The 26,309-nt window shown below is 40.8% G+C and overlaps 2 protein-coding genes across 17 annotated transcripts in view; one reads left to right on the top strand and one right to left on the bottom strand.

The window, feature by feature from the left end:
* rif1 (replication timing regulatory factor 1) overlaps nt 1–6,131 on the top strand; it is a 67,452-nt gene extending 61,321 nt beyond the window's left edge. For both annotated transcript variants that reach the window (XM_067987153.1, XM_067987152.1), the window contains exons 35-36: nt 4,105–4,213; nt 4,914–6,131. In XM_067987153.1, coding sequence (XP_067843254.1) covers nt 4,105–4,213; nt 4,914–5,128 — 324 coding nt within the window. In that variant the 3' untranslated portion in view covers nt 5,129–6,131. The remainder of the gene's footprint in view (nt 1–4,104; nt 4,214–4,913) is intronic.
* A 3,069-nt stretch (nt 6,132–9,200) lies between these two features.
* Nucleotides 9,201–26,309, bottom strand: part of neb (nebulin) — a 266,346-nt gene continuing 249,237 nt past the window's right edge. For 12 of the 15 annotated variants that reach the window (XM_067987136.1, XM_067987143.1, XM_067987146.1 and 9 more), the window contains 8 exons: nt 21,608–21,700; nt 20,138–20,230; nt 18,395–18,502; nt 17,291–17,474; nt 13,795–13,887; nt 13,287–13,442; nt 11,980–12,086; nt 9,201–10,102 (listed from right to left, as the gene is read on the bottom strand). In XM_067987136.1, the coding sequence (XP_067843237.1) occupies nt 9,929–10,102; nt 11,980–12,086; nt 13,287–13,442; nt 13,795–13,887; nt 17,291–17,474; nt 18,395–18,502; nt 20,138–20,230; nt 21,608–21,700 (1,008 nt within the window). In that variant the 3' untranslated portion in view covers nt 9,201–9,928. Of the gene's footprint in view, nt 10,103–11,979; nt 12,087–13,286; nt 13,443–13,794; nt 13,888–17,290; nt 17,475–18,394; nt 18,503–20,137; nt 20,231–21,607; nt 21,701–24,250; nt 24,344–25,575; nt 25,669–26,309 lie in introns of all 15 variants that reach the window. The other 3 variants (XM_067987151.1, XM_067987147.1, XM_067987148.1) reach the window with 3 other exon arrangements.

The raw sequence follows: 26,309 nt of genomic DNA, 5'->3' as shown, positions 1-26,309 counted from the left end.
TCCCAGAGAAAAGGGGGATAATTTTATCACTCTGCTCTCCTGGCAGGAAGCCTCATCCACCAGGAGCACATATTGGGAATTTGGGTACATGATGCCCACTATGGCAGGTGAGGCTCCCCATAGAACCATAGAAAAGATACAGCAGAGAAGGGGGCCATTCGGCTCGAAGAATAACCAGGTGCCCATTCTAATCCCGCCTTCCAGCACCTGGTCCGTAGCCCTGCAGCTTACAGCACTCTAGGTGCAGGTCCAGGTACTTATAAAAGAATTGAGGGTCCCTGCCTCTACCACCAATTCAGGGAGCGAATTCCATACACCCACCAACTTCTGGGTTAAAAAGGTTTTCCTCATGTCCCCTCTAATCCTTCCGCCAATCAGCTTAAATCTATGTCCTCTAGTTCTTGAGCTCTCTGATAGGGGAAACGGGTACTTCCTGTCTACTCTACTCTATTAGGCCCCTCATAATTTTGTATACCTCAATCAAGTCTCCCCTCAGCCTCAAAACAACCCCAGCCTATCCAATCTCTCCTCATAGCTGCAATTTTCAAGCCCTGGCAATATTCTTGTAAATCTTCTCTGCACTCTCTCTAGAGCAGTTACGTCCTTCCTGTAATGTGGTGACCAGAACTGCGCACAATACTCCAGCTGTGACCTTAACCAGCGTTTTATATAGTTCCATCATTACATCCCTGCTTTTGTATTCTATACCTCGGCTAATAACGGAGAGCATTCCATATGCCTTCTTCACAACCTTATCTACCTGTACCGCCACCTTCAGGGACCTGTGCACAAGCACTCCAAGGTCTCTCACTTCCTCTACCCCTCTCAATATATTCCCATTTACTGCGTATTCCCTTTTACTATTTTCCCTCCCTAAGTGCATTACCTCACACTTCTCCGGGTTGAACTCCATTTGCCACTTTTCCGCCCACTCCACCAACCCATTGATATCTTCTTGGAGTCTACAGCTATCCTCTTCACTATCAACTACATGGCCAATTTTTGTGTCGTCTGCAAATTTGCCAATCATGCCCCCTACATTCAAGTCCAAATCACTATTATATACCACAAACAGCAAGGGACCCAACACTGAGCCCTGTGGCACACCACTGGAAACTGATTTCTATTCGCAAAGACATCCATCGATTTTTACCCTTTGCTTCCAGTTTTGGATCCAATTCGCCACATTTCCCTGTATCCCATGGGCTTTTACCTTTCTGACCAGTCTGCCATGTGGGACCTTGTCAAATGCCTTACTAAAATCCATGTAGACAACATCCACTGCACTATCCTCATCAATCCTCCTTGTCACTTCCTCAAATAATTTAATCAGATTTGTAAGGCATGACCTTCCCTGAACAAATCCATGCTGACTATCCCTGATTAAACCATGCCTTTCCAAGTGACCAGTTTATCCTATCTCTCAGTTTTGATACTAATAGTTTGCCCACCACCGAGGTAAGACTGACCGGCCTATAATTGTTCGGCCTTTCCCTCGTACCCTTTTTAAACAATGGTACTATGTTTGCAGTCTTCCAGTCCTCTGGTATCTTCCCTGTATCTAGTGAGGATTGGAAAATGATCCTCCGAGCATCCGCTATTTCCTCCCTGGCTTCCTTCAATAGCCTAGGAAACAATCCATCCGGCCCTGGTGACGTATCAACTTTCAAGGATTCTAGCACATCCCCCCCCCTCCCCCGTTATGTTTACCTTATCCAATATTTCACACCTCTCCTTGTTAACTACCATGTCCGGATCATCCCTTTCCTTTGTGAATACAGAGACAAAATATTCATTTAAAACCCTACCCACATCCTCTGCTTCTACACACAAGTTACCCTTATCATCCCTGCTAGGTCCCATCTTTTTCTTAGCTATCCTCTTGTTCTTAATGTACTGTTAAAATATCTTTGGGTTTTCTTTAATCTTACTAGCTAATATTTTTTCAATATGCCCTCTCTTTGCATACCTTATTTCCTTTTTTACGTCATCCTTGTACTTTCTATACTCCTCTAGGCTTTCTGCCAGTATTTAATTTTCTGTGACAGTCATAAGCTTTCTTTTTCTGCTTTATCTTGCCCTGTATACTTCTAGACAACCCCGGGGCTCTAAATTTGGCCGTTTCACCCTTTTTCTTTGAGGGGACGTGTCTGCATTGTACCTGTAGAATTTCACTTTTTAGTGCCTGCCACTGGCTTGCCACTGATTTTCTCCAAGTATTTGTGTCCAGTCCACATCTGCCAAATCACCTCTTAGTTCTGTAAAATTCCCCCAATTTAAAATGTTTACTCCTGATTTAACTCTGTCCTTTTCCATAATGATGCTAAAACTAACTGAAATGTGGTCACTATCCCCAATATGGTCACCCACTTGCCCATCTTCATTGCCCAGGACTAAATCTAGAATTGCATCCCCTCTTGTTGGGCTTGTCACGTACTGGCTAAAAAGAGTTCTCTTGGACACTGATCAAGAATTTTGCGCCCTCTGTGCCCCTCACACTGTTTGAATCCCAGTTGATGTTAGGGTAGTTGAAGTCCCCTACTATTATTACCCTCTTATTTTTGCACTCAGAAATTTGCCTACATATTTGTTCTTCTATCTCCTTTTTAATATTCGGGAGTCTATAGTACACTCCTAGTAGTGTGACTGCCCCTTTTTTTTATTTCTTAGCTCAACCAATATGGCCTCGATTGATGATCCATTTAGCATATCATCCCTTCTCACAACTGTAATTGATTCTTTAACCAATCGTGCTACACCCCCCCCCCTCCTTTTTTATCACCCACTCTATCCTGCCTGAAAACTCTATATCCAGGAATATTGAGCTGCCAATTATCCCCCTATTTAAACCAGGTTTCCGTTATAGCAATGATATCATGCTGCCATGTGTCTATCTGTGCCCTTAGCTCATCTGCTTTGTTTGTAATACTCCTTGCATTGAAGTATATACCCTTTAAACCCATCAAATTTCTGTGCAGAACACTATTTAACCTTTTGCTTCTTTAGCCTTTAAGTCACTAACTACGTCACTAACTGCCTCTCTACTTCCCGTTTCCTGGTCTGAATTTGTCCTATCTGTACCTGCCCTTTGTTTCCCATCCCCCTGCCATACTAGTTTAAACCCTCCCCCACAGAACTAGCAAATGCCCCGTGAGGGTATTGGTCCTGGTTCTGCTTGGATGCAACAGGAGTGTGAACTTGTAATTACTCCCAGAGTGCTGACAGTTTTGTAGCCTTGATCTTGGCTGCTGTCCCTCTTTTAGCATCAGTAATGAGTTTGAGAAATGTTATTTTGGTATCTAGTTCATTAAGGGTGGGTCCAAACACTGGACCATTGAAATTCTCCACTTGGTTACCCATCCCCACTCCAATTGACATTACTCTTCGTGACAATAATATGCACTCATATAATGCCTTCAACATAGAAAACCATCCAAAGATGCTTCATAAGGAGAAAAATGCACGCTGGGCCAATGAAGGAGATATTAGTATGGGTGACCAAAAGTGTGGTTTAAGGAGGGTCTTAAAGGGATGCCATTGGTGGCTGAAGGCAAGCTGCCAATTGTAGGACAAAGGAGGAGTGCAGGGATGCAGAATAAGCTGGAGTCAGAGGAAGGTTGAGTTCAGGAGGTTTATTAGGTTGGAGGGGGTTACAGAAATAGGGAGGGGTGAGAGAATTAAACACGAGGATGACAATTTAAAATTTGAGGCATAGGAGGGCCAGGCGCCACTGTAGGTCAGCAAGAACAGGGCTGATGGGCGAGTGGGACTTAGTGCAAGATGGCATAGGTAAAATATAGGTACATTATTTTACCTATAAAAGATGTTGGATAATGGGCCTGTAGCTTGCCCAGGGAATGTATGTCTTCAGCCTCTCTAACTTCGAGTGCCACAGCCACGCAGATTTCAAAATGCTGATGGACATTAGGCGTAATATAATTGGATAGTATGTCCTCTTTAAATATTTTTGAGATGTTTAAAATATGTAAAATTAAATTTCACTTTTTTTAGTTCTGATTTGCCCTCCTGGTGTCTTACTGCTATGACATTTGAAGAATGTTTTTAGTATTGTACTGAGCACATTTGATTTTTTTTCTGTTACAGAGGAAATCCCTTGGTTTAGATGATGATAATGTGTTTGAAAGTGAGAAAATAGTAAATGGAGCAGAGGATACTAGTTACTCTAATGGTGATGACGAGAAGCTCGCAACAGGTAAAATTGAAGCTATCTCATCAGGGGAGTCTACTCAGCAAATTAATTTGAAGATCAAATGCTTATTTCCATGATTCTAAACTGAGATGCGTCAGCTGTAAGAATCTCAACACCCAGATTCATTACAGTATGGATTTTATGCAGACTGGGTGACAGTAGGTTTGCATACGGCTTTCACTTCTAGGATCTGAGTTGGGATCTAGCCAGGCTGATGGGATTTTCTCTGCTTCCTCTGTCATGAGAGTGTAGACCGTCTCAACCCAGTTCCTAATCTCGCATGACAAAACTGACCATAATTTGAGACTCAGTTAGCAGAGTCACTCAAAAGTCATAAGGAGAAGAACAAGTGCCTGTATTTGACTCCTCCTTTGGGTGATTTATCATGGCTTCTGTCCACGGGGTTTGCATGGTAGTGGGGAGGACTCGGATTTTTAGCTCCTTTTTTATATCGTAAACTGACCAATAACTGGTTAAACTCAATGTCGTTAGAGTTTGATTGTCACACTTGGGACTCCTTTTTTGAAAGTTTAAACCTGAAGCACGAGTGGGCAAGTCTGAACGATAGCCACCTTCAAGTAAATCTCCTTAATACTTTTGACTATTAAAACTTGTGTGCTGCTTGTTTTGCTTTTTTAGGAAAAAAAAAGTTAATTTAGCACTATCGTGAAACCGTGTTGACTTGTCTTTTGCTTTCTTTCAGATTTAGTTGAGACAGTACCACCTGCCACGACTCCTTCCGTAGCCCTGGTTTCTGAGGTTAACACTCTTTCTGCACGCTTTTTCTCTGAGGACTTGAATGAATACTCTGGGAGTCAGCTCTTCACAATGCACCAGCAGCTGAGCAGCATGATGAACTGCATCATGGGAAACCTACAGTCTCGCTGGAGGTCACCACCCCGTGAAACTGCTGACTGACTTTTTAAAGTCACATGAACATTGGGTGCATCAAGAAGAGCTGGCAAAATTCAAGTGAAACGATGGAGAGCATTGACCGCCTCGCCCTGCGCGCTCTTTCTCCCCCCCCCCCCCCCCCCCCCCAAACGGACTTGACTTGTATCATCCGTGTCAAGGATTTGTTTTTGAAACTATTTTGTCATTGGATGCATCCTGCTGCACTGGCAGTAGAGCCTTTGGCTCCATCTTCAGGGGATTTTGAATTTGAATCCCAGCCTTGTCTGACATTCAAACTCTTGGACCAGGGTAATAAGTGGCCCTGGTCAGAGTGGGAGGGACAGTCCAGCAGTGAGCAACTCCTGCTCCATTATAGAGGCTCATTCCCTTTTGACTGATCCAGAGTGGCATCACCAGATGTGACGTTACCAGGGGAGGAGGGGCTTTTATATCTTTAAAACAAAGGGGTTGAAGGGAATATTGTTTCAAGGAAACTATGAATTAATTTCCTAAAAATAAAAGAAAATGCTTTTCAGAGCTCCTCAGTCTTATTCTGGTGGACTGTTTTACAGAAAGGCAAGCCAAGCACAAGGTGGTGGTGGTAACTGGGAGGGACCTCACTTGGTGAAAATAAATGGAAAGCAATGGGATTGAACTGAGGGTAGGAAGAGGACCATGCATGGAGCTTTTGTTCGAGAGACTCGTAGCGCTATGTAAATTGGAAAAAGTAGGTTATTTTTAAATTGGAAATTTTCTGTAAGGAAAAATAATTTTGTGATAAATTATATTGTTCTACCAAATGGGTGTGTGCTTTTTTTTGTGTGCAGAATGCAGCAATAAAATATTGCTGCTAATTCTGTATCTCTGGCCATTATTTGACCTTTTGTAGTGACGTTTATAGATGCCAGAGTAAATCGGTGCACAGAAATGGAATCTGAGCTGCACTTTAAAAAAAAAATAATAATTTTTTAAACCCTGTGCTTGAACTCACCATAATACTCTTGTACAAATAAAAAGTTACATTTTTTTTTGTTTTTGATGGTTTTCTTTGCTCACTGATGCCAGGACCACTTGCCTGCAGACCTCATTATATTCTTGAACCATACACGAGCAAAAGAGCTGAATTGGTGAGGTGAGAGTGACTACAATGACATCAAGGCAGCATTTGACAGAGTGTGGCAACAAGGTGTGCAGTAAAACTGGTCAATGGGGATCGGGGGAAAACTCTCCAGTGGCTGGAGTCATATCTGGCACAAAGGAAGATGGTTGTTGGTCAATCATCTCAGCCCCAGGAATTCTTCGGGCAGCATCCTAGGCCCAACTATCTTCAGCTGCTAACCGTGGATACTAGAGTAGATGAGAGGCTACGTATTCTGCGGTGAGTAGCTCACCTCCTGACTCTCCACCTACAAGGCACAAGTCTTACCTGCATGAGTGTAGCTGCAACAATACTTAAGAAGCTCAACACCATCCAAGACAAAGCAGCAAAGAACAAAGCTTGATCAGCAGCCCATCCACTCCCTCCACCATCGGCACACTGTAGTTGCAGTCTACGATCTACAGGATGCACTACAGCAACTTGCTGAGGCTTCTTCCACAGTACCTCTCAAACCCGAGACCTCCACCACCTAGGACATGGGCAGCAGGTGCACGGGAACATCACCTCCAAGTCACAAACCATCCTGACTTGGACATATCCCACCCTTCCTTCTTCGTTGCTGCGTCAAAATTCTGGAACCCCCGCCCCCTACCTAACAACAGCACTGTAGGAGTACCTTCACCACATGGACTGCAGTGGTTCAAGAAGATGCTCACCACCGTCTTCTCAAGAGCAATTAGGGATGGGTAATAAATGCTGGCCTTGGTAGCAATGCCCATAGCCTGAGAATAAATATTTTTTAAAAATAAGAATGGAGGAAATTTATCTGCACATGTTTCAGCGCTCTGCACCATCCTGCATTTTGGAAGGCTATGGGTAAAGTGGCTTAACGTCAAGGTAAGTGTTACGGGTAGCACTCTTGCCTCTTGAGTCAGTAGGCTGTGTGGGTTGATGTACCACTCCATACATAATCTAGGCTCGTTTTGGTGCAGTGCTGCACTGTTGGAGGTTGTAACCTTTTGGTTGAGACATTAAACTGAGGCCCCATCTGACCCATTAGGTGGATGTAAAAGGTCCCATGGCACTATTTGAAGAGGAGCAGGGAGTTCTTATAGATGCGCTGGCCAACCAACATCACTAAAACAGATTATTTGGTGTTTGCGGGTTGTGGGACCTTACTGTGCACAATTATTTTTTGTCATGTTTCCCTAGGTTACAATAGGGACGGCATTTAAAAGTACTTTGTTGGTTGTGAAGCGTTTTAAAGGACATCCTATCGTCATTGAAGGCGCTATAGAAATGCAAGTTCCTTCCATCCATCTTGTACAATCGCAATAGGAGTTTAGTAAGATCAACTCAAAAATATTTCACCTTGTGCAAAGGACTTGGTTTCAGACTATTTCAGTAATCAAAGAGGAATTAAAATTGTTTTCATAGAATCGTAGAAAGTTGCGGCGTCGTGGTGTCTGTGCCGACCAACAAAGTTATCCAGCTTAATCCCACTTTCCAGCACTTGGTCCGTAGCCCTGTAGGTTACAGCACTTTTAAAAAGTACTTGGATATGCATTTGAACGAGTTGAGGGTTTCTACCTCTACCACCTTTTCAGGCAGTGAGTTCCAGACCCCTACCACCCTCTGGGTGAAAAAAATTCTCCTCACCTCCCTTCTAATCCTTCTACCAAATACTTTGAATTTATGCCCCATGGTCACTGACCCTTTTCCTAAGGGAAATAGGTCCTGTCTATCCACTCTATAGTCCAGTCATAATTTTATATACCTCAATTAAATCTTCCCTCAGCCTTCTTTGTTCCAATCTTTTCTCATAGCTACAATTCTCCAGCCCTGGGAACATCCTCGTAAACCTCCTCTGTACCCTCTCTAGTGCAATTACATCTTTCCTGTAATGTGACCAGAACTGTACACAGTACTCAAGCTGTGGCCTAACCATTGTTTTATACAGTTCTAGCATAACCTCCCTGCTCTTATATTCTATGCCTCAGCTAATAAAGTATTCCATATGTCTTTTTAACCACCTTATGGGTTTTTACTTTTTTGACCAGTCTGCCATGTGGAATCTTGTCAAAAGCCTTGCTAAAATCCATGTAGACTACATCAAACGCACTACCCTCATCAACCCTCCTTGTTACCTCCTCAAAAAATTCAATGAAATTAGTCAGAAACAATCTTCCTTTAACAAATCCGAGCTGACTGTCCTTGATTAACCCACACCTTTCTAAATGACGGTTTATGCTGTCCCTCAGAATTGATTCTGTAGAAGGGAATGCAATCCAGTTCTTATAGTAGCCTAAGCAACTGGCCAGCTTTGATCTGAATATTTGAGCAACATTTTAACCTAAAATCAATTTTTTTTTAAACACTCAAATTTATATAAAAGGCATATTTGTTGGGAAAATGTTGCATTGCTCAACACTGACATTGCAAATAAAACCAGAAAATGCTAGAAATACATAACTGATAGGTCATTGTCTGAAAATGGGTTAATGTTTCTGGTGAAAGCCTTTACCAATACTGGACATCTTGACCACAAATTAACCTTCCTGGGCAGCAGATGCATGCCTCTCGGAGCTGGTTAGGTAGACCCTAGGTACATGTTGCCTGTGTCCTCTTAGTCAAAGGAACAACATGGGCTGCAGCAAACAGAGGCAGTCATTGCGGGGGGGGGGGGGGGGGGGGGAATCTGTTAAACAGTTAGAAGATAAAAAACAGCACCTTTTAATGTACTTGTTTTTTGTTCAAATTGTGCAAATAAGGCTATTGTTTTAGAGATAGTGAGCTTGATAGGGAGACTGAATTAACACGTAAACGACACTCAAGCTTTCCGTTCACCTCTTCTAGGACAATGGTACTTTATCAAAAAAGGTTGCTAAATGGTGGATGTTGTCAGATGTGACAAAACTAGAAGGTTAAAACTAGAAGCTACAGTAATAACTTGGTGATTGTTAGTGCACTCATTTTAAAATGACTGGAGTGAAGACATTTTGCAGAAACTGAGCTTTATTTGACCCTACAGCTGGTTATCAGATGATGAGAAAACAGACAATACATGTACAAGTCCGCCTTGAGCAAGTGATGTAGGGGGGCTCTTAACATGTTCCTTAATCACCTCTTTTAAAAGGATCTCAAATTGTGGCAACAAAATACTTCCGTGGTGAGGTTTTTTTTTAAAGCTCTTGTAAGAAACTCACAAACTAACTACACATTTGTCAGGATACAGAAACCATGTTATAGTTGATTAAGTACATTTGATCATTACAGAAATTCTAGCAGCGGTTGCAGTACAAGTTACGCTATTCAACACATTTTCCTACTTCAAACGAGACCATCCAGTTTGGTTTGGGTATAACATTATGGAACACATCTCTGAATACAAGTCCATGAAAGCACTGAATGCCTAATTACTAAATGGTTTCATTACTGCAGAAATACAAGTAGGCCAGGGGAATAACTTAGGCAGCACTTTCTTTTTGCATATGCCTAGGATTTGTCATAAGTTCTGTAACTTGGATTAATAAGAGTATGGGTGTGCAATACATTGGGAAGGAACTGGGAGATTACTGTGCTTATAGTCCAGTTTCATTCGCCCCCTAAGAAATTAGAGATTTCCATTTGAGAAAACCAAACGATAAGTTTGGGTTACGTGTGACTTGCATTTTTTTTTGAAGTGGGGAGGTTGGGAAGTGCTTGGATGGAAGGGTTGACCTAGCTTAGATGGCATCCACATAGTTGGCAGGCAGCATGCCTGTCAGCCCAGTCCTTTGTACGGTTCCATACATCCATCCTTCGTCAATGGACTGAACGTTCATAAGGACGTCACCATCTTTGAAAGAGACTTCATCTGCATCAGCTGCTGCATAATCATATATGGCACGGTAGGTTTTCTGTGAAAAATTGAATTCAGATCATTATCTGGCCAATACCTGCAGCAGACTTTGCTGTTCAGTGCATGTTGGTTATTACTTAGCCACATAGCATGTAAATATTTGATACGAAACATCAATAATATGACATTCATGTTATAGCAGGGAGGCATGATTTGCAGTGAGTTGGTGCACCTGTATGTGTGTGCAAAATGGTAGACTGGGGTTGTGTCAGGAAAGGTGAAATCCTAGACCAGTTGGAGGGGATTAGTTTTGGATTGCTGTGGCAAAGAACTGACACAGACCCTGAATGGCGACTTCCTGTAGTGTAAACTAATAGAGAGAATTTAATATCCCACCATGAGAGCAACCAACACAGGGGTTACTGAGAGCTCCCTGCCGGCTCAGTATCTAAACTTTGCATAGCATAATACTGAGCCATGCAGACCCAGTTGTCTTTGCTGAGCTAGGTGACAGTCCACCAGAACAGCTGCTCTGGGGAGGGAAGGGGAAAAAGAACAACCATTGCCAGATCTCCTGTTCTGCTAGTCAGTTAGCCATGCTAGAAAATATGTGCATGATAAATTTGGTTAAGGAAAGGATTCAGCTGTGATGCCTGCCACTAAGTAGTGTGCTAATGCTCACTTCAAGGCTCACATGAAGACATGAACATGTCTTTTGGGCCAGCACAGTGTGCCTGTGAAACCATATCAAGGTAATTGCCCAGGACCTTCTGAAAAGTTGAAAACTTTTGGAAAGTAGGAGGGGGGCAAAAAGATCGGCCATGCTCCTGCAATCTGGGCAGTTGTCAGTGCAACATCTCAGGTGGAAAATGGTATATGACCTGAGGGTGTGTCCATGAGTGAAGAGACTTCTTGTTCAGTGATGCATTTAAGTACAACTGTTAATTCCAGCAAGGTAGTACACCTAAACTAATTCAGTTAATAACTATGTACTAGCTAGTAATGCGTTTAAATGCTGCAATGTATTTTTTTATTACCGAGAGCACCCCTGCAACAAAGAAAATGCTTTTTCATAGCAGGTAGAGAGTACAAATAGAGGATTGCCACTCCCTCTGTGTGATTGAAAGCCAGGTCACTAGATGAAGCACTTGGATGGGGAAAATGTTGGAATAGTCAGCCATTCTGTTACAAGAATACAGTAATAGATCAGATGGTGATACAGAGTAGCCACCATGTAGTCAGCAGCCCACATGCCACACTTGTGACTGATGGAGGCTGCCAAGTGCTGAGAGAGCTCCAGTGGGAAATAGAAGTGGCAGGGAAAACAAAGGGGAATAAAGATAAAATGCTTCCTCATGGCTCCACTAATGAAGGCAGTAAGTAGCAGAGCATTACAGAGGAGGTTTGATATTTGGTCCGTGCTGAGCCAGTTGATATTGGGCGGGAGTGGGAGTTGAAGAACTACAATTGGCCTCAGAACACCCGAAGGAACGGGGGAGGTGGAATCTGGCAGGGTTCCCACTCCTGATCGTTATGCCATGAAACTTTGCGTGTGTGGAAAGGATCGGATTTGGCAGTGATGCCCACAGCAATCGATTGCTCTGTCAACACTCAGTCTAGGTTGACACATGGAAAATGGCAACTTGGACAAATTAATGGAGGGAGGCCAGCACCAAAGGAACAGAAAAAGCAAAAGGTAGCAAAAATAAAAATGAAACATAATATCCTGAGTGTTACAATTTAAATGTCCAGAAAACCATGCATCTCATCACAAAAGATAACTTGGAACTAACTCAATCCAGATATCTCATCTTGGGGTTCAATTTACTGCACTAAAGCTTAACTCTTCTCTCGAGTTTGCCTTTGATTGTCTGGTAATTATTCCCACTATTCCCTGTATAATACATATTCAGATTTGTTACACCATTCACTTACGCCAGTTGTTGATGGATGAGAGGGAATAGACGACACAGTGGTCTGCTGTGTAGCAACAGAGGATGATCTTTGTTGTGGCAGCACAGTGGTTTTGGCATGTTGGTAGCCTGAAATAAACCAAGAAAAGATCTTTTTATGTTATAGAACAGTTAGCAGAAGGAAAGCACATGTAGATTGGGCCAGAATTTGCTGTCAAACTACTGGTGAGGCTAATGTAAATGTTACAGCAACTTCAGGTGAGGACCAGATGTGTGGTTAAATGCCAATACCCAAAAGTTGCTGTCCGAGTTGTCCCGTTCCACCGTTAGCTTCGCAAAAACGGCATTTCACTGTCTGCCTCTCCATTGGCATGCTTTGAATGTCGAAGTTGCTGTATTTGTGCAACAGATATGAACTAAACTGGCTAGAGAAAGTTAAGTCTTGTCATTTCAAGCGCCACTACCCTTTTAACGACATGATAACTATTAATTACTGCCAATCAACCTCTCTGGCACTGAAAATTAACTATTACAATTGTGGAGTCCTTCAACTATTAATTGATATTGGAGATTTAAAAAATGTCAATTTTAAAACTTTTAAAAAATATTTTTACTTTTCCTTTCTGTCTCTTTTTTTCTCTCTTAATCCAATCTTTCTTCCCCTCTCCATTTCTCTTGTACATGATCTGACATTGAATTCACCCTCTCTAATTTACACTTCCTACTCAGGCCTCGCGCTGTTTATTTAACAATCCTTCAATCTGATTGGTTAAGGAGATTCACAGTTGCTTGCCCTGTTCACTCAAGTCACAGATGCCCCCCCACCCCCCGTGTTGCCCTCGCCGCACGCATGCTGTTAGATGCCCTGCTACAGCAAATTATGGCCCATTATTTCAGAAGCTGCTTATCAAAGGAACCTGCTAATTGTTGTAAAAAACTTGTTACAGCTCAAGACACACGTGATCCCACTCTGCACAGAAGAAAGACCATAAGAGATAGGAGCAGGAGTAGGCCGTTCGGCCCCTCGAGCCTGCTCCGCCATTTAATGAGATCATGGCTGATCTGATTTTTACCTCAACTCCACTTTCCCGCCCTTTCCCCATATCCTTTGACTCCCTTGCTGATCAAAAAATTGTCTAACTCAGCCTTGAATGTATTCAATGACTCAGCCTCCACAGCTCTAAAAAATATATGGTACCTCACCAGGTTTTAAAAGCATCGGCTGAAAGGAGGAGAGGGTTAAACAAGAGAGTATATTCTTTCTTGTGGGTTGTAATATTTTTGCATGTATTGTAGTATCGTAATCAATTATAAACTTAAGTCACTAACCGCCTGTTGTTGTTGTTGTTGTCTGGAAGAAGTTGTTTCCATTGTAGTAAGCAATGGTGTGGTCAGGTTCAGAAAGGTCTGATTTCTCATCGCCCCCACTCAGGCTCAATGCACTAGCAGAGCGGGAGTGTTCACGGCTGCGACGCTGAGCTTGAACTGTAATCAAGCACATCGCAAAGAGGGAACAAATGGTTACAATGAAATCTAGCCAGCATCAAAACAGACAAGCTGCACAGTATCTTGAAGCACTAATGACTAGCAAGATTTCTTTTAAAAACCTCTATTCCAGTACAGTGAATGATTACAATGGCACAATCATGCTTCTGAAGTTTAATCATATTTTACAAGCAAATATTTACTTATTAATTGAAGGTAAAATCGATTCTGTCTGGCAGATTATTCCAGACAAATTACTACTCTTTGAGTAAAGAAGTATAGGGCACTGCTTCAAAACAGATCCTACCAAGTAGTTTGTCATAAAATAAGAACAGAACTGATTCAGCCTTACTGCTTAACAGGTGTAAACTCCTGGACTGAATGTTGTCTTCAGCTGGATCATAGTCAAACACTGAGCCAGGGTTAGTACGCCATACTCGCAGATCTGTGGACACAGGATTTATGGGGTTAGACATACAATCGATAACTGCCAAGAATAAAATGCAACTGAATAAGTTGCTGCAAGTTATTTGAACTGTTGGGAATTTTTCTCAGATAATTGAAAAGTAAGTTTTTATTTTATATATTATTTCATAGTTCCTGCTTCATCCTGTCTGCTGTATCCTTTGCCCTATTTCTTATACCAGTGGGATTTTGCCTCTTTCAATTTTCACTCCTAGTCATTAGGACTATGTTCCTCTCCTATTTCTGCTCCCCACCAAATACCTGTTTCTGTATTTTTGGTTAGTTTTTTTAAAAATAAGACTGAGTGATAGTTCACTGATTGTTATATGCATGGATGCATGAACAAGAAAATACAATTCATAATTGAGAGGGGAGGTAAAAGGATCAGAGCAGCTGAGTGGAAGAACCACTGGAAATTGAAGACTGAAGTTTCAATAAGAAAGAAAGAAAGACTTGCATTTATATAGCACCTTTCACATCCTCAGGACATCCCAAAGCGCTTCACAGCCAATTAAGTACTTTTGAAGTGCAGTCACTGTTGTAATGTAGGAAACATGGCAGCCAATTTGCACACAGCAAGGTCCCACAAACAGCAATGTGATAATGACCAGATAATCTGTTTTTGAGGTGCTGGTTGAGGGATAAATATTGGCCCGGACACCGGGGAGAACGCCCCTACTCTTCTTCGAGAAATAGTGCCATGGGATCTTTTACGTCCACCTGAGAGGGCAGATAGGGCCCCAGTTTAACGTCTCAACCAGAAGTCCCCTCCGATAGTCCAGCATCCCCTCAGTACTGCACTGAAGTGTCAGCCTAGGTTTTAGGCTCTGGAGTGGGACTTGAACCCACAACCTACTGACTCAGAGGTGAAAGTGCCATGGCTGACACAGGACAATAGCCAGGAGTAGGACAAAACTGTGCCAGGGTACATCAAGCCCAGAACTAATGATAATTTAGTTTATGGTCATTGCTTTATCATAGCTATTTTATGTGATTGTATAAATGAAATGAAATTTTTGATGGATGATAAGGGATTTATATCAGTGTCGTGGGGATTGAATCATATGATTCTGTTCAATTTAAAATATAAATTGGTGGCACTGATTATTATCTATTAAGTATTAAAATTGCTCAGTGGCTCACAACATTCTATTTCAAAATGCATTGAAAAGTCCTATGTCGAGCTCAGTCTGACAAAATCTATTACAGAAGTGTCAACATTTGCCTGCAGTACTGTGATAGAGGTTTGCTGTAATAAGGGGCCTATCCTGCTAATACTGCAGTGAGTCTTTGGCTTAATGGGAGCATTCCTGCCACAGAGTTAGACTATGCAGTGTTTGAACCCTGCTGAATGGAGAGTAGAGCTGTAGCTCTGAATTCTGGATTGCAATCCAGCAGGGATACTGGTGAGTGCCCCTCATTGTATGGGTTGTGGGAGCATATAGAACCTTTCCGTCTTACAGAATTAGCTACCCTAATGAATGATATAAAGATGGTTACGGCCATGGAAGGAGGGCTCATGACACGGCCTGAAATACTTAATCAGCCAGCAAATCCTTCCATTACTTCACACTTTTCTCCAAGGAAACAGTGTGAGGTTACGAAAACAACAACACCCCAATACCGATCCAGTATTTTTAAATTGTGAGTCAGCCTGCAGTTTCTACATGAAGCCATTGGGTGACAGTAAAGGAATCAGTTTGACACAAGTGCACAGTGTAAATAGGCAGAGGACAATAAGTGTTTCAAACATAAAAAATTGATGCAGTGGGTAGATCATAATCTTAATGTTCCTGACAAGAACCAATAAAGCATCTGGAACTTTATATGCTTCTCCCCGACAGTCCAGAGAAGCTCAATAATTGGTACCTAGCTGAAGTTATTCCCACTCCTCCTGGGTCACCTCTCACAATAAGGAAGGGCCCTGTTAGCAAACCCCTCCTACCCTGACACCAGCAACTCTGAGCTCACTTTGCTTACTGGCAATTTTGTTACTCTGAGGCCCAAATTGCAAAGCACAGCTGCTCTCTTTCTTCATTCACCACTGAAATATCTAGCCACCACCGATACCTGCTCATCCCTCCTTCTCTCCCTCTCTCCCGCCCCTCTCTGCTTTCTAACCCCTTCCGCTCACAATGCATTTGATTTTTTTTTGCAGCACGTGTAGCTCCTATGATTTATTAATTATTAATATGTGAGGGTGGGGAGACTGCATTAATCATCGACAGGTTTGGGTCGGGCACAATTTATGAATTATTTACTTGTCAGGAGAATTCATTAATTATGTGCAGAGCAAGGTCAGGATAATTCATTATTTATGGGTCTCCATCTTCCACATATTTTATTTGTATACTAAAATGGTTATTCGTAATGCTAGAATGAAATACATTTATGCTGTGCTACATATTGTATTTTATAGTTTTCTTGCAGCATGAACTCTCCTAGAATTTTTCTAATATTTAGAGGTCAGCAATGAGATGCCAGTGGTGGAATCAAATATATTTATGTACTCCTGCACTCATTATTTAATATATTTGCTGCAACATGTAAAAGAATGAAAAAGCAAGGGGAAAAAAAAGCAATAAAATTAATATTAATAAACACCACAGTAGCAAAATAACCTGGCCATGTTTTATGTTACCAAACAAGCCTTGGGCTTCTAGTGAATGGATCACAGACATACAGCTTGGAGCACTAAACTAGGAGTATGTCACATGGAAAATATAGCCAATCAGAGATAAGTATAAGAAGTAGGGTTGAAAAATAAATCAAATTTTAGTGTGACAGACAAGTATGATAGATATAGCATCACGTAAGGAAGTAATTAAGTGTTACTACCTGGGATATACAGGAAATGTCTGCTAAATGCGAGACTTTTAATATATTGTTGATGGGGTTGCATAAAAAGAAAACATTTAGGAACACAGGAAGAGGAGTAGGCCATTCAGCCCCTCAAGTCTGTTCTGCCATTCAATTAGATCATTTACTCGCCTTAGCTCCATATCCCTTGATATAGTCACCTAACAAAAATCTATCGATTTCAACCTTGAAAGCTCCAATTGTCCCAGCACCCACAGCCTTTTGGGGGAGAGAATTCTATATTTCCACTACTCTTTGTGTGAAGAAGTGTTTCCTCCTAAATGGCCTGGCTCTAATTTTAAGATTATGTCCCCTCTTTCTTGATTCCCACTCCAGAGCAAATAGTTTCTCTGTATCTACCCTATCCAATCCTCTCAATGTTTTAAACACCTCAATCAGATCACCCCTCAATCTTCTGTACTCAAGGGAATACAAGCCAAGTTTATGCAGCCTGTTTTGATTTTAGAATCATGCTCATGATATAAGTAGAATGAGTTACAGAAGTGTTTATGCCGGCCACAGACCTGCGAGACTCTCTCCTTCTTGTTCCACCCGTCGCCTCTGCATTTCCACAACCCGTCTTTGGATCCCACGGTAGCTGAGGTCACTGAAATCTTGCATGTTCTTCTTCACACGCTCTGTGATGGGATCAGTAACTACAGATGTGAAGCTTCCCTTGGTCTTCTCAAAGTCTTCATGATATTTCACCTTAATATTGGAAAAGACATATTAAAAGAAAGAAATTCTGCTCTTCTTCAAATAGTGCCAACCACCTGAACCAGCCAAAAGGCAGCATCTCCAAAAAAAATGCAGCAGTCCCTCGACACTGCAAGTGAAGGGTCAGTCTAGAATATACCCTCAAGTTCCAGAGTGCTGGAACCCACAAACTTCTGACCTGGAGGGAAGAACACTACCAACTAAGGCCAGGTGTCACTTAAAATTAAATTAACTTTAACTGCAACACTAAATGCTATTGTGTTCAATGCAGTGGGGCAAGGACAGTTGCAGGGTCAAGTACCACTCCACCTAGTTCCTGATCTGAGTTGTGCCAAGTGGAGTATGAGGAAAATTGTCAGAGGGACTCATTCCTGGGCAATCTAGCAACTTCCTGACAGCCATCTACAGGAGTATAGGAACTGGCCTTGAAGCATCTCAGTTGCAGGCATCAGACCAAGTGGACAAAGAAAAGGGGGATTTACAAACATATCCCCCTTAGAAAAACAAAACTGTAGTTGTACATGTGCATATTTTATGTTACATTTCATTTTTCAACATGCTATATTTAATCTTCTTCCTTCTCTACATTTTATTCTACTGTTTTTGTATGGACTGGACCAGTGTATCAGTTACACAAATAGATTCTATTAAATATGTTTCATTTGATTATCAGCAAAATATTTATACTTCCTCTTGCACAATCTGTTGCAGGCTCTTAACTGCAATGACAATATAAAATGTTTCACATTATATATTTTACTTTAACTTGCAATATAATAGTTCAATAGATTACAGATGTATCGAAAATCCTGTGACACATCACACAGGTAGTGACGGTGTCTCATTTGGTCGGTAATCATGGCAAAATGTTTAATCCATACAAAGAAATTTTGTGGTTAAAATTATGTTACCGTAGATATGTTGCGCTGAGAATCCCGTACACGTCTCATCTCTGGTGTGTCCAGCACATAAGATGCCCTTCCTTGCACTTGTTTACGGAAACTGTCAGAGTATAGAACCTGTAAGAGCAAGATAAAAATGCTGAGTGGAGCCTCCTAGAGTAGGACTTCTCATTTCTCCACACGTACTTTACCCAGATACACTGCTGTGGAAGCAATAAGGTTAGCTGGCTCGGTGTTAGAAATAAAACTGAAGCAAGTTAATGAGTTTAATTTTCAACCTTTGGTTTTTAGATATAAGAGGGAAAAAACAAAGATTTATTTCTGTTTTGCATCATGATGCTGTGTTCTTGCCTAGTAGGCATGGATGTTGTGGATGTCCTAAAACATGTATCATTCAGATTTGGGGTGGAGAGATGTTTTTCAACTTTTCTCTATTAATGCTTGCCAATTTTCCATGTTATGGGTCCTTTTATTTAAAACTGTAAACAAACCAGAACTATCATTTATTTCATTCCCCTATCCTATTTGGAAATTATTTTTTGCCTGGGACTATTCTTTTAATTGAGACAGGCACTTGCTCCCAGGCCTCTGCCAATGTCGCCGTTGGTCATAAAGTGACTGATTTTCCCATCATCCTTCACAGAAAGCACCATGTCCCTGCCTGGTGCTGTCACCGCCCATAGGATTGACATCACACAGTACAAGGATCACTGTGGAGGAGCACATTCAGTCACTCTATGAACATCCACCAAAGGGCTGGTATCTTTTAACTTATCTAAGGAGTGCCTGATATGAGAATTAGAGGAAAACATTTTGCAAGTGCTTAGTTAGAAGAATTTTTTTTCACACTGAGTTATTGAACATGAAATACTTTACCATAAGTTGCTATTGAAGCAGAGAACGTACCATTTAAAAGGGAATTAGATAACTATTTGAAAAGGAACACTCCAAATGATATGGAAAAAGAGCAGGGAAATGAGGTTAGACTGAGTAGCTCCAGTTGATGGACTAGGAGCGAATGTCCTTCTGGGCAGAGAGAACTTCATGTAATGGGTGATTAATGTTTGGAACAATATGCCAGGCAAGGCTGTAGAGACACAGACTTTAGGGGCATTCAAAATACAATGAGATAGTAGACTGAGAGAGTTAGAATACTAGAGGGATGAGGTTTGGTGGGTGCAATGGCTTTTTCTCATCCTTCACTTTTCGTATATTCTACTGTCCTTATTCTTTTACATCTCCTGGTGTACAGGCCAAGAATTTTATTGGCAGAGACCTCCCAGCTAGGGGACTGTGAATGCCCTGAGAGAAAACAAAACACCTTGAGAATGGGGTGAAGAAATAACCACAAAGTTTCACGGGTTTTGCTCTCTTTTCTCTATGTTTATAGTTTCTATGTATTACAAGTTTCCTATAATCGTCCCTTTTCATTTTAAACATTTCCACAGCTAAGCAGCTGACAAACAACCAAATAATAGTACTGCAGTAAGAAGTGTCTTCCTGTGTTTTCCCTCTCACACCAACAAAATGACTGAAGTTCAAAGGGCACTGGTTAAGTCCTACATTGCTCTTACACATGATTTTAGTTAATGTCAGTGGGTCTTTGGAGTACCAGCCGTTAAAGGTATAATGCCATGGTCAATATGGTATTAAGAATGAGGGAGAAAAAAAGCATTAGAAAAAAATGGGAAAAAGTTAGAGTGCAACAGAAAACACTGATAATGGTATTTTTCTTAAAGCTGCAGAAAATACCGAGCTAATGTTTTCTTGATTGCGTTTAACTCGCTGCATCTCTGGTGTGTACACCACTGGGGTCCCTTTACCCAGATGTTCTTTGTATAAGACCTGCAGAAGTAAAGCACCCAAAAATGAAAAGATAAAAATTCAACAGTCTTTCAAGATTGTGTTCATGACTCAACAGAAATAAAACACAAAGAGATCAGAAGTGAACATTGAGAAATTAAAAAAAGATAAGACATTAAAGAAAATATATTAGTTTTAGTTTTTAAAAAATGAATTGGATTTAGTGAAACGGTATTGGATGAGAAAGGATGCCAGGGCTATGCCAAGTTTTGGTTTTCAGAAAATGGAATTACCAGTTCCTTATTACAATGACTGTCCAAGCAAATTTCCAGAAAAATATTTTTAAAAATCAAATGCAAATATTTTTAGTCCATTATTGTATAATGACATCTGTATTTTATTGTCAATTAACAAGAATTTGAATCCGAAATATCTTGGATTATGATTATTCTGGAGGTAAATACAGCACTTGTGTTGACTTCAGGGAAAGACTTCAGACATAACAACAATATGCAGGTATTTTTAATGAACAAGGGCTTATAATTTCCTCAATGAAGGTAGGTTAAATATTGGTTTAATTCCTATTGTGGTTGCAGCAAAATTGATTTCTGCTTCCCCTTATTATATTGGTTTCATCTTATTGCATTACCACGCATGGATGATAAAGAACATTTTGAATCCAAATTAATGTGAAGTGGGACAATTTCAACCTTAACAGATATTTGTAAGCCAGTTAAGGTCACAGCAGCTTCAGAACTTTTACGCGCTGGTGAAACAGCTCCAAAGGTCTAAGGCTTTGACTTATAAAGTAGACAAAACAAATTGGAGCTGAATATATTGCTTGGACATGTCCAGCATCGAGCAATAAATCTAACATAGGTTCGAATTCAGTAAAGCTCTGAACCCAGTGGAGGGCTGAATCCAAAGGAGCCCAAATCCAGCGGATTCAGCGACAAAGCCATGTGCTGCATTTGTTCTTTGGTTAACTTTTCCAATTAATTTTCTTGTAAGGTAATTTGAAAGTAACACACATTCCTGAAGACAGCCTTCTCTTTCTCATTGTTTAAAATTGGCACACGGTTCCACAATAAATGGTACACGCTTCCAATAAGTTTCACAAAAAAACACTCATTTCAAAAATTAGAAAATTTAAAGTAAAAACACATAGGATGATGAAACAAGTGTAAAAAATTGAAATTGTAAAGTGTGCTAGGGTTGCTTACACATTCATTTTTTCCCCTTCAATGTCAAAATTGATAAAACCTTAAGTAAGTTCCACAAAAATCACAGATGTGTCAAGAATTAGAAGAAGTTAAAATTAAATTTAAAAAAGAATGGAGGAAATTGCATTAATTCTGATTAGTGGTAGGAAGGGTTCGATAGGAAAGGTCAACAAAGGGGAATTAAACTGGCAGCTACCGAGCTGATGTTCTTCTGTGCCTCTTTTACACGATGCACCTCAGGCAGGTCAGAGATTGCAGTTCCTTGCCCAATACTTTCCTTGTACTTGATCTACGAAGAGTGTAGATCAGAAAAGAAAAGGACAAACTGTGAGCACATGACAAACGATAACACATAGACCAGTACAAACTGCAACAAGTTACACAGTTCAGATAAAGAGTTAAACTGATGAATTAGAATATGTTATGGAAACACCATTAACTATTCTCAAGCTAGTCACAAATAATCAAAAACTCCAAGAAAAAAGTAATCAAACTTTCTGAAATTCAATGTGATGTCCTTATGAAATGAGTCACATTTAAAATTGAAAGTTTGTTAGTTAGAAAATGGAAAATTGGTTAGTTAAAATCAAACTTTAATCTTAGAGAAAGAGTACCATTTAAAGTTACATGTTTAGCCAGATGGAATGCAAAAGGTCATATTAAAACATAAGAAATAGGAGCAGGAGTAGGCCATACGGCCCCGCGAGCCTACACCGCCATTCCATAAGATCATGGCTGATCTTCGACCTCAACTCCACTTTCCCACCTGATCCTCATATCCCTTGATTCCCTTAGAGTCCAAAAATCTATCGATCTCAGTCTTGAATGTATTCAATGGCTGAACATCCACAGCCCTCTGGGGTAGAGAATTCCAAAGATTCACAGCCCTCTGAGTGAAGAAATTCCTCCTCATCTCAGTCTTAAATGGCCGATCCTTTATCCTAGTTCTAGACTCTCCAGCCAGGGGAAACAACCTCTTAGCATCTACCCTGTCAAGCCCCCTCAGAATCTTAAATGTTTCAATGAGATCACCTCTCATTCTTCTAAACTCCAGAGAGTATAGGCCATTCTACTCAATCTCTCCTCATAGAATAACCCTCTCATCCCAGGAATCAGTTTAGTGAACCTTCACCTCTAAGGCAAGTATATCCTTCCTTGGGTAAGGAGACCAAAACTGTACACAGTACTCCAGGTGTGGTCTCACCAAAGCCCTGTACAATTGCAGTAAGACTTCCTTACTCTTGTACTCCAACCCCCTTGCAATAAAAGCCAACATGCCATCCTAATTGCTTGCTGTACCTGCATGCTGATGTTTTGTGTTTCTTGTACGAGGACACCCAAATCTCTCTGAACACCAACATTTAATAGTTTCTCACCATTTAAAAAATATTATGTTTTTCTGTTCTTCCTATCAAGGTGAATAACCTCACATTTCCCCAAAACGTCTCCAAAATTACTCAGGTTGCCATCCCTGACAGTAGTGCCACGATCGTGCCCAGTGTTTCCCTCCAGTGCTAACCTTGGTGTAGTTTGTCGGGTCAGTATGAGTGCACCTCATTAGCACAAGGCGGGCGGGTGCAAGCTCCACTTCAGGCACGTCTCAGGCACTCGCCCGTCCCATGGCGGTTGGAAACCCTAGCGTTTGCCTGGCCATGGGGGAGAGGGGCATTGCCCAGGCCCCCTCGGCCTGGCCATAGTCATAAGCGAAGAAGCCGATCTGCAATAATTGTACTTTTTTTAAGGTCCAAGTTGCTCGCCTGGACTGAACATCACTAATGGAGCCCATGTAAGGGCTTGAGGAGACTGGTTTGCCTGCACTCCCTCAGTGTACTGGCTGCCACTTATACACCCGGTCCCCCTCCAGGCTCAGGAGTGGGAACTCTCATCTTAATGAGTCCCCGCCCCTGGTTCTGCCCCTATTTGCCTTGTAAGGTACAAATAGAAATCCCTTACAAAGGTAGCCAGAAAACTCCCAGAAATGGTGGGCAACTGGATTTTGCCATTTTTCTGGGAGTTCTGCCGGAGATACAGCAGGAGATTGGCAGATCCCATGTGGAATAACCCCCTTCCCTGCCTCCCAGATATATTACAATAAATGCTAACATTAATTATGTGAAACAAGGCTTTTTTTTTAGCAAACATTCATTATAAAAAGATGCCAGTGGCTCCAATCTTGAGTTTAGAATAGTTTAGATGACCAGTCAAAGTAAAGACAGCTTTATTTTCTTTAAGTAGATGTTGAATTGCTCTGAAAATTTGAAACTGCAAATAGAAAGAAAATGAAGGAATGTAAAATCAAACTTCAAATTCAGATGATTGAAAATCAGAGCTCTGATTCCATTTACCTCTGAATCTGAATGTTCAGATTTAGATTCCAAACATGCTCCAGTTCATCACTTTGATTTTTTTTTTTAAAAGCCTCCATTCTTTAGGTATTTGACATAGATTCCAAGTGTAACATGCAATAAAGCTGCATTGCTGTCGATTTAACTTCCTAATTACAGTTTGTAAGAAAGAAGTCCAGGAATGCTAATACACTCCCTTCACGTCTGGCATTCTTACTTTTCTCTCAGTGAAATAATTCTCAGAGCAATATAGCCTTGAGTCAGTCCCACAAAAATTATCAGAAGCTAATAACAAAAAAAGTTAAAACAAAATTGAAAAATTTTTGAAAAACGTTAAAACTAATTTTAAAAGTAAAAATCAGAGGAAGACTGTTAAAATGATAATGAAGAGCAAAATGTGAGAAAGAGAAATCGTATGAATTATGTTTAGTGGTAGGAAGGGTTGTGTAGTAACGGTGGATCATGGGTTAACACTGAATCAAACCAACAGCTACCGAGCTGATGTTCTTCTGTGTCTCCTTTACACGCTGCACCTCAGGCAGGTCAGAGATTGCAGTTCCGTGCCCAACATTTTCCTTGTATTTGATCTACAAGGTGTGTAGATCAGGGAGGAAAGGACAAACGGTAAGCACATGACAAACGCTAACACGTAGACTTTATACAAACGATGTCAAGCCACACACTGAACCAAACTACACACTGGTTTCTCCCCCATTGGCCTACTGGGTAAAGGCACATGAATCTATACCACAATATGAGTCTGTCCCTTCAGCAAAGGAAGGCGAAAAGGCCAGGGGGACATCAAACTACACTGCAGGCAAAAAAAAGAGAACTGCAGGTTAGATATGTAATTTTGTTTGAGCACAATTAACTGTTTCAGTAAATGGTCCCAAATCACAAGTACCTTTAATGTAAGTAATAAAATAAAAAGATTCTCAGGCTGTATCACTTATAACTAATTGCATGTTTTATTTATTACTTTGCGGGAAAATAATTTGTACACCTAATGCAGGTTGTGAATTGCTAGTTAGTTTGAATCTTAGTAATCATAGAAATCATAGATAAAATAAAAAGATTCTCAGGCTGTATCACTTACAACTAATTGCATGTTTTATTTATTACTTTGCGGGAAAATAATTTGTACACCTAATGCAGGTTGTGAATTGCTAGTTAATTTGAATCTTAGTAGAAAAAAGAAATGTGGGATTTTATGTTTAATGCAATTTAAATTCAAAGTAATGTTATCACTAAATTGACTCCAATAGTTTCAAAAATATTTCTTTATGAAAAGATCTGGTTCAATATAGATTTTTCTAAATCCTAAAAATACTAAAAAGGGAAGGGCTGATTTCCATAATCCCTAAAATGAAATTCTGATTTTAGAAATCTCAAAAATCAAGCTAGATTCAAAAATCTTATAAACCAAGTTCTGATTTGGAGATAATAAAAGTAAGGGTCTAAATTCCAGCAATATTCTAAAGCATGTTGCCTGGTGGGGTGTTTTAATAAGCTGTTTAATATATGCAAAGTTGATGTATTCATATAACAATCAGGGTTTTGTTGTGCTGCTTTATGTTTAATTTCTCACTGCAGTGTATTGTAAAGTGTGCCAGGGCTGCTTACACATCCATCTTTTCCCTTTCAATGATAAAACCTTAGGTAAATTCCACAAAAATCACGGATGTTTCAAAAATTAGAAGTTGTTAAAATAAAATTGAAAAAAGACTAGAAAGAAATCACATTAATTGTGTTTAGTGGTAGGAAGGGTTGTGTAGTAATGGTGGATCATGGGTTAACACTGAATCAAACCAACAGCTACCGAGCTGATGTTCTTCTGTGTCTCCTTTACACGCTGCACCTCAGGCAGGTCAGAGATTGCAGTTCCGTGCCCGATACTTTCCTTGTATTTGATCTACAAGGTGTGTAGATCAGGGAGGAAAGGACAAACAGTAAGCACATGACAAACACTAACACGTAGACTTTATACAAACGATGTCAAGCCACACACTGAACCAAACTACACACTGGGTTCTCCCCCATTGGCCTAGTGGGTAAAGGCACCAGACAGTCTAGTACTAAGTCACACAAACCAGAAAGCGGCCTTGGTTTAATTCCCAGTCTGTGTTGAGATGGCAGCAATGGCAGCACGTGAAGTGCTACAACTTCCCTCAGTGTCCCTGGGATAGGGAGGGGAAAAATCAGCCAGAGTATCCTAATGTTGATCCCTATCCAGCAATTTCTTCTGGAACCTAAGCTTATGCAAAGTCAGGATTAAGCTTTACAGTGATGGTCCCCATGGTTGAATAGCCTACTCAATATCTAAGCTCACAGATGAAGGGCCACTTGGGTGAGATGGTGGAGGGCTGCTGACACATGAATCTATACCATAGGATAGGTCAGTCCCTTCAGCAAAGGAAGGCAAAAAGGCCAGGGGGGGACAAAGTAAGCAGTACATCAAACTACACACTGCAGGCAAAATAAAGAACTGCAGGTTAGAGATGTAATTTTCTTTGAGCACAATTAGCAGTTTCAGTAAATGGTCCCAAATCACAA

The sequence above is a fragment of the Heptranchias perlo genome, chromosome 7 (genome assembly GCF_035084215.1).
Source record: "Heptranchias perlo isolate sHepPer1 chromosome 7, sHepPer1.hap1, whole genome shotgun sequence".
Classification (NCBI taxonomy): domain Eukaryota; kingdom Metazoa; phylum Chordata; class Chondrichthyes; order Hexanchiformes; family Hexanchidae; genus Heptranchias; species Heptranchias perlo.
Note: the sequence above shows the minus strand (reverse complement) of the source record. Positions and strands in the feature narration are given on the sequence as shown.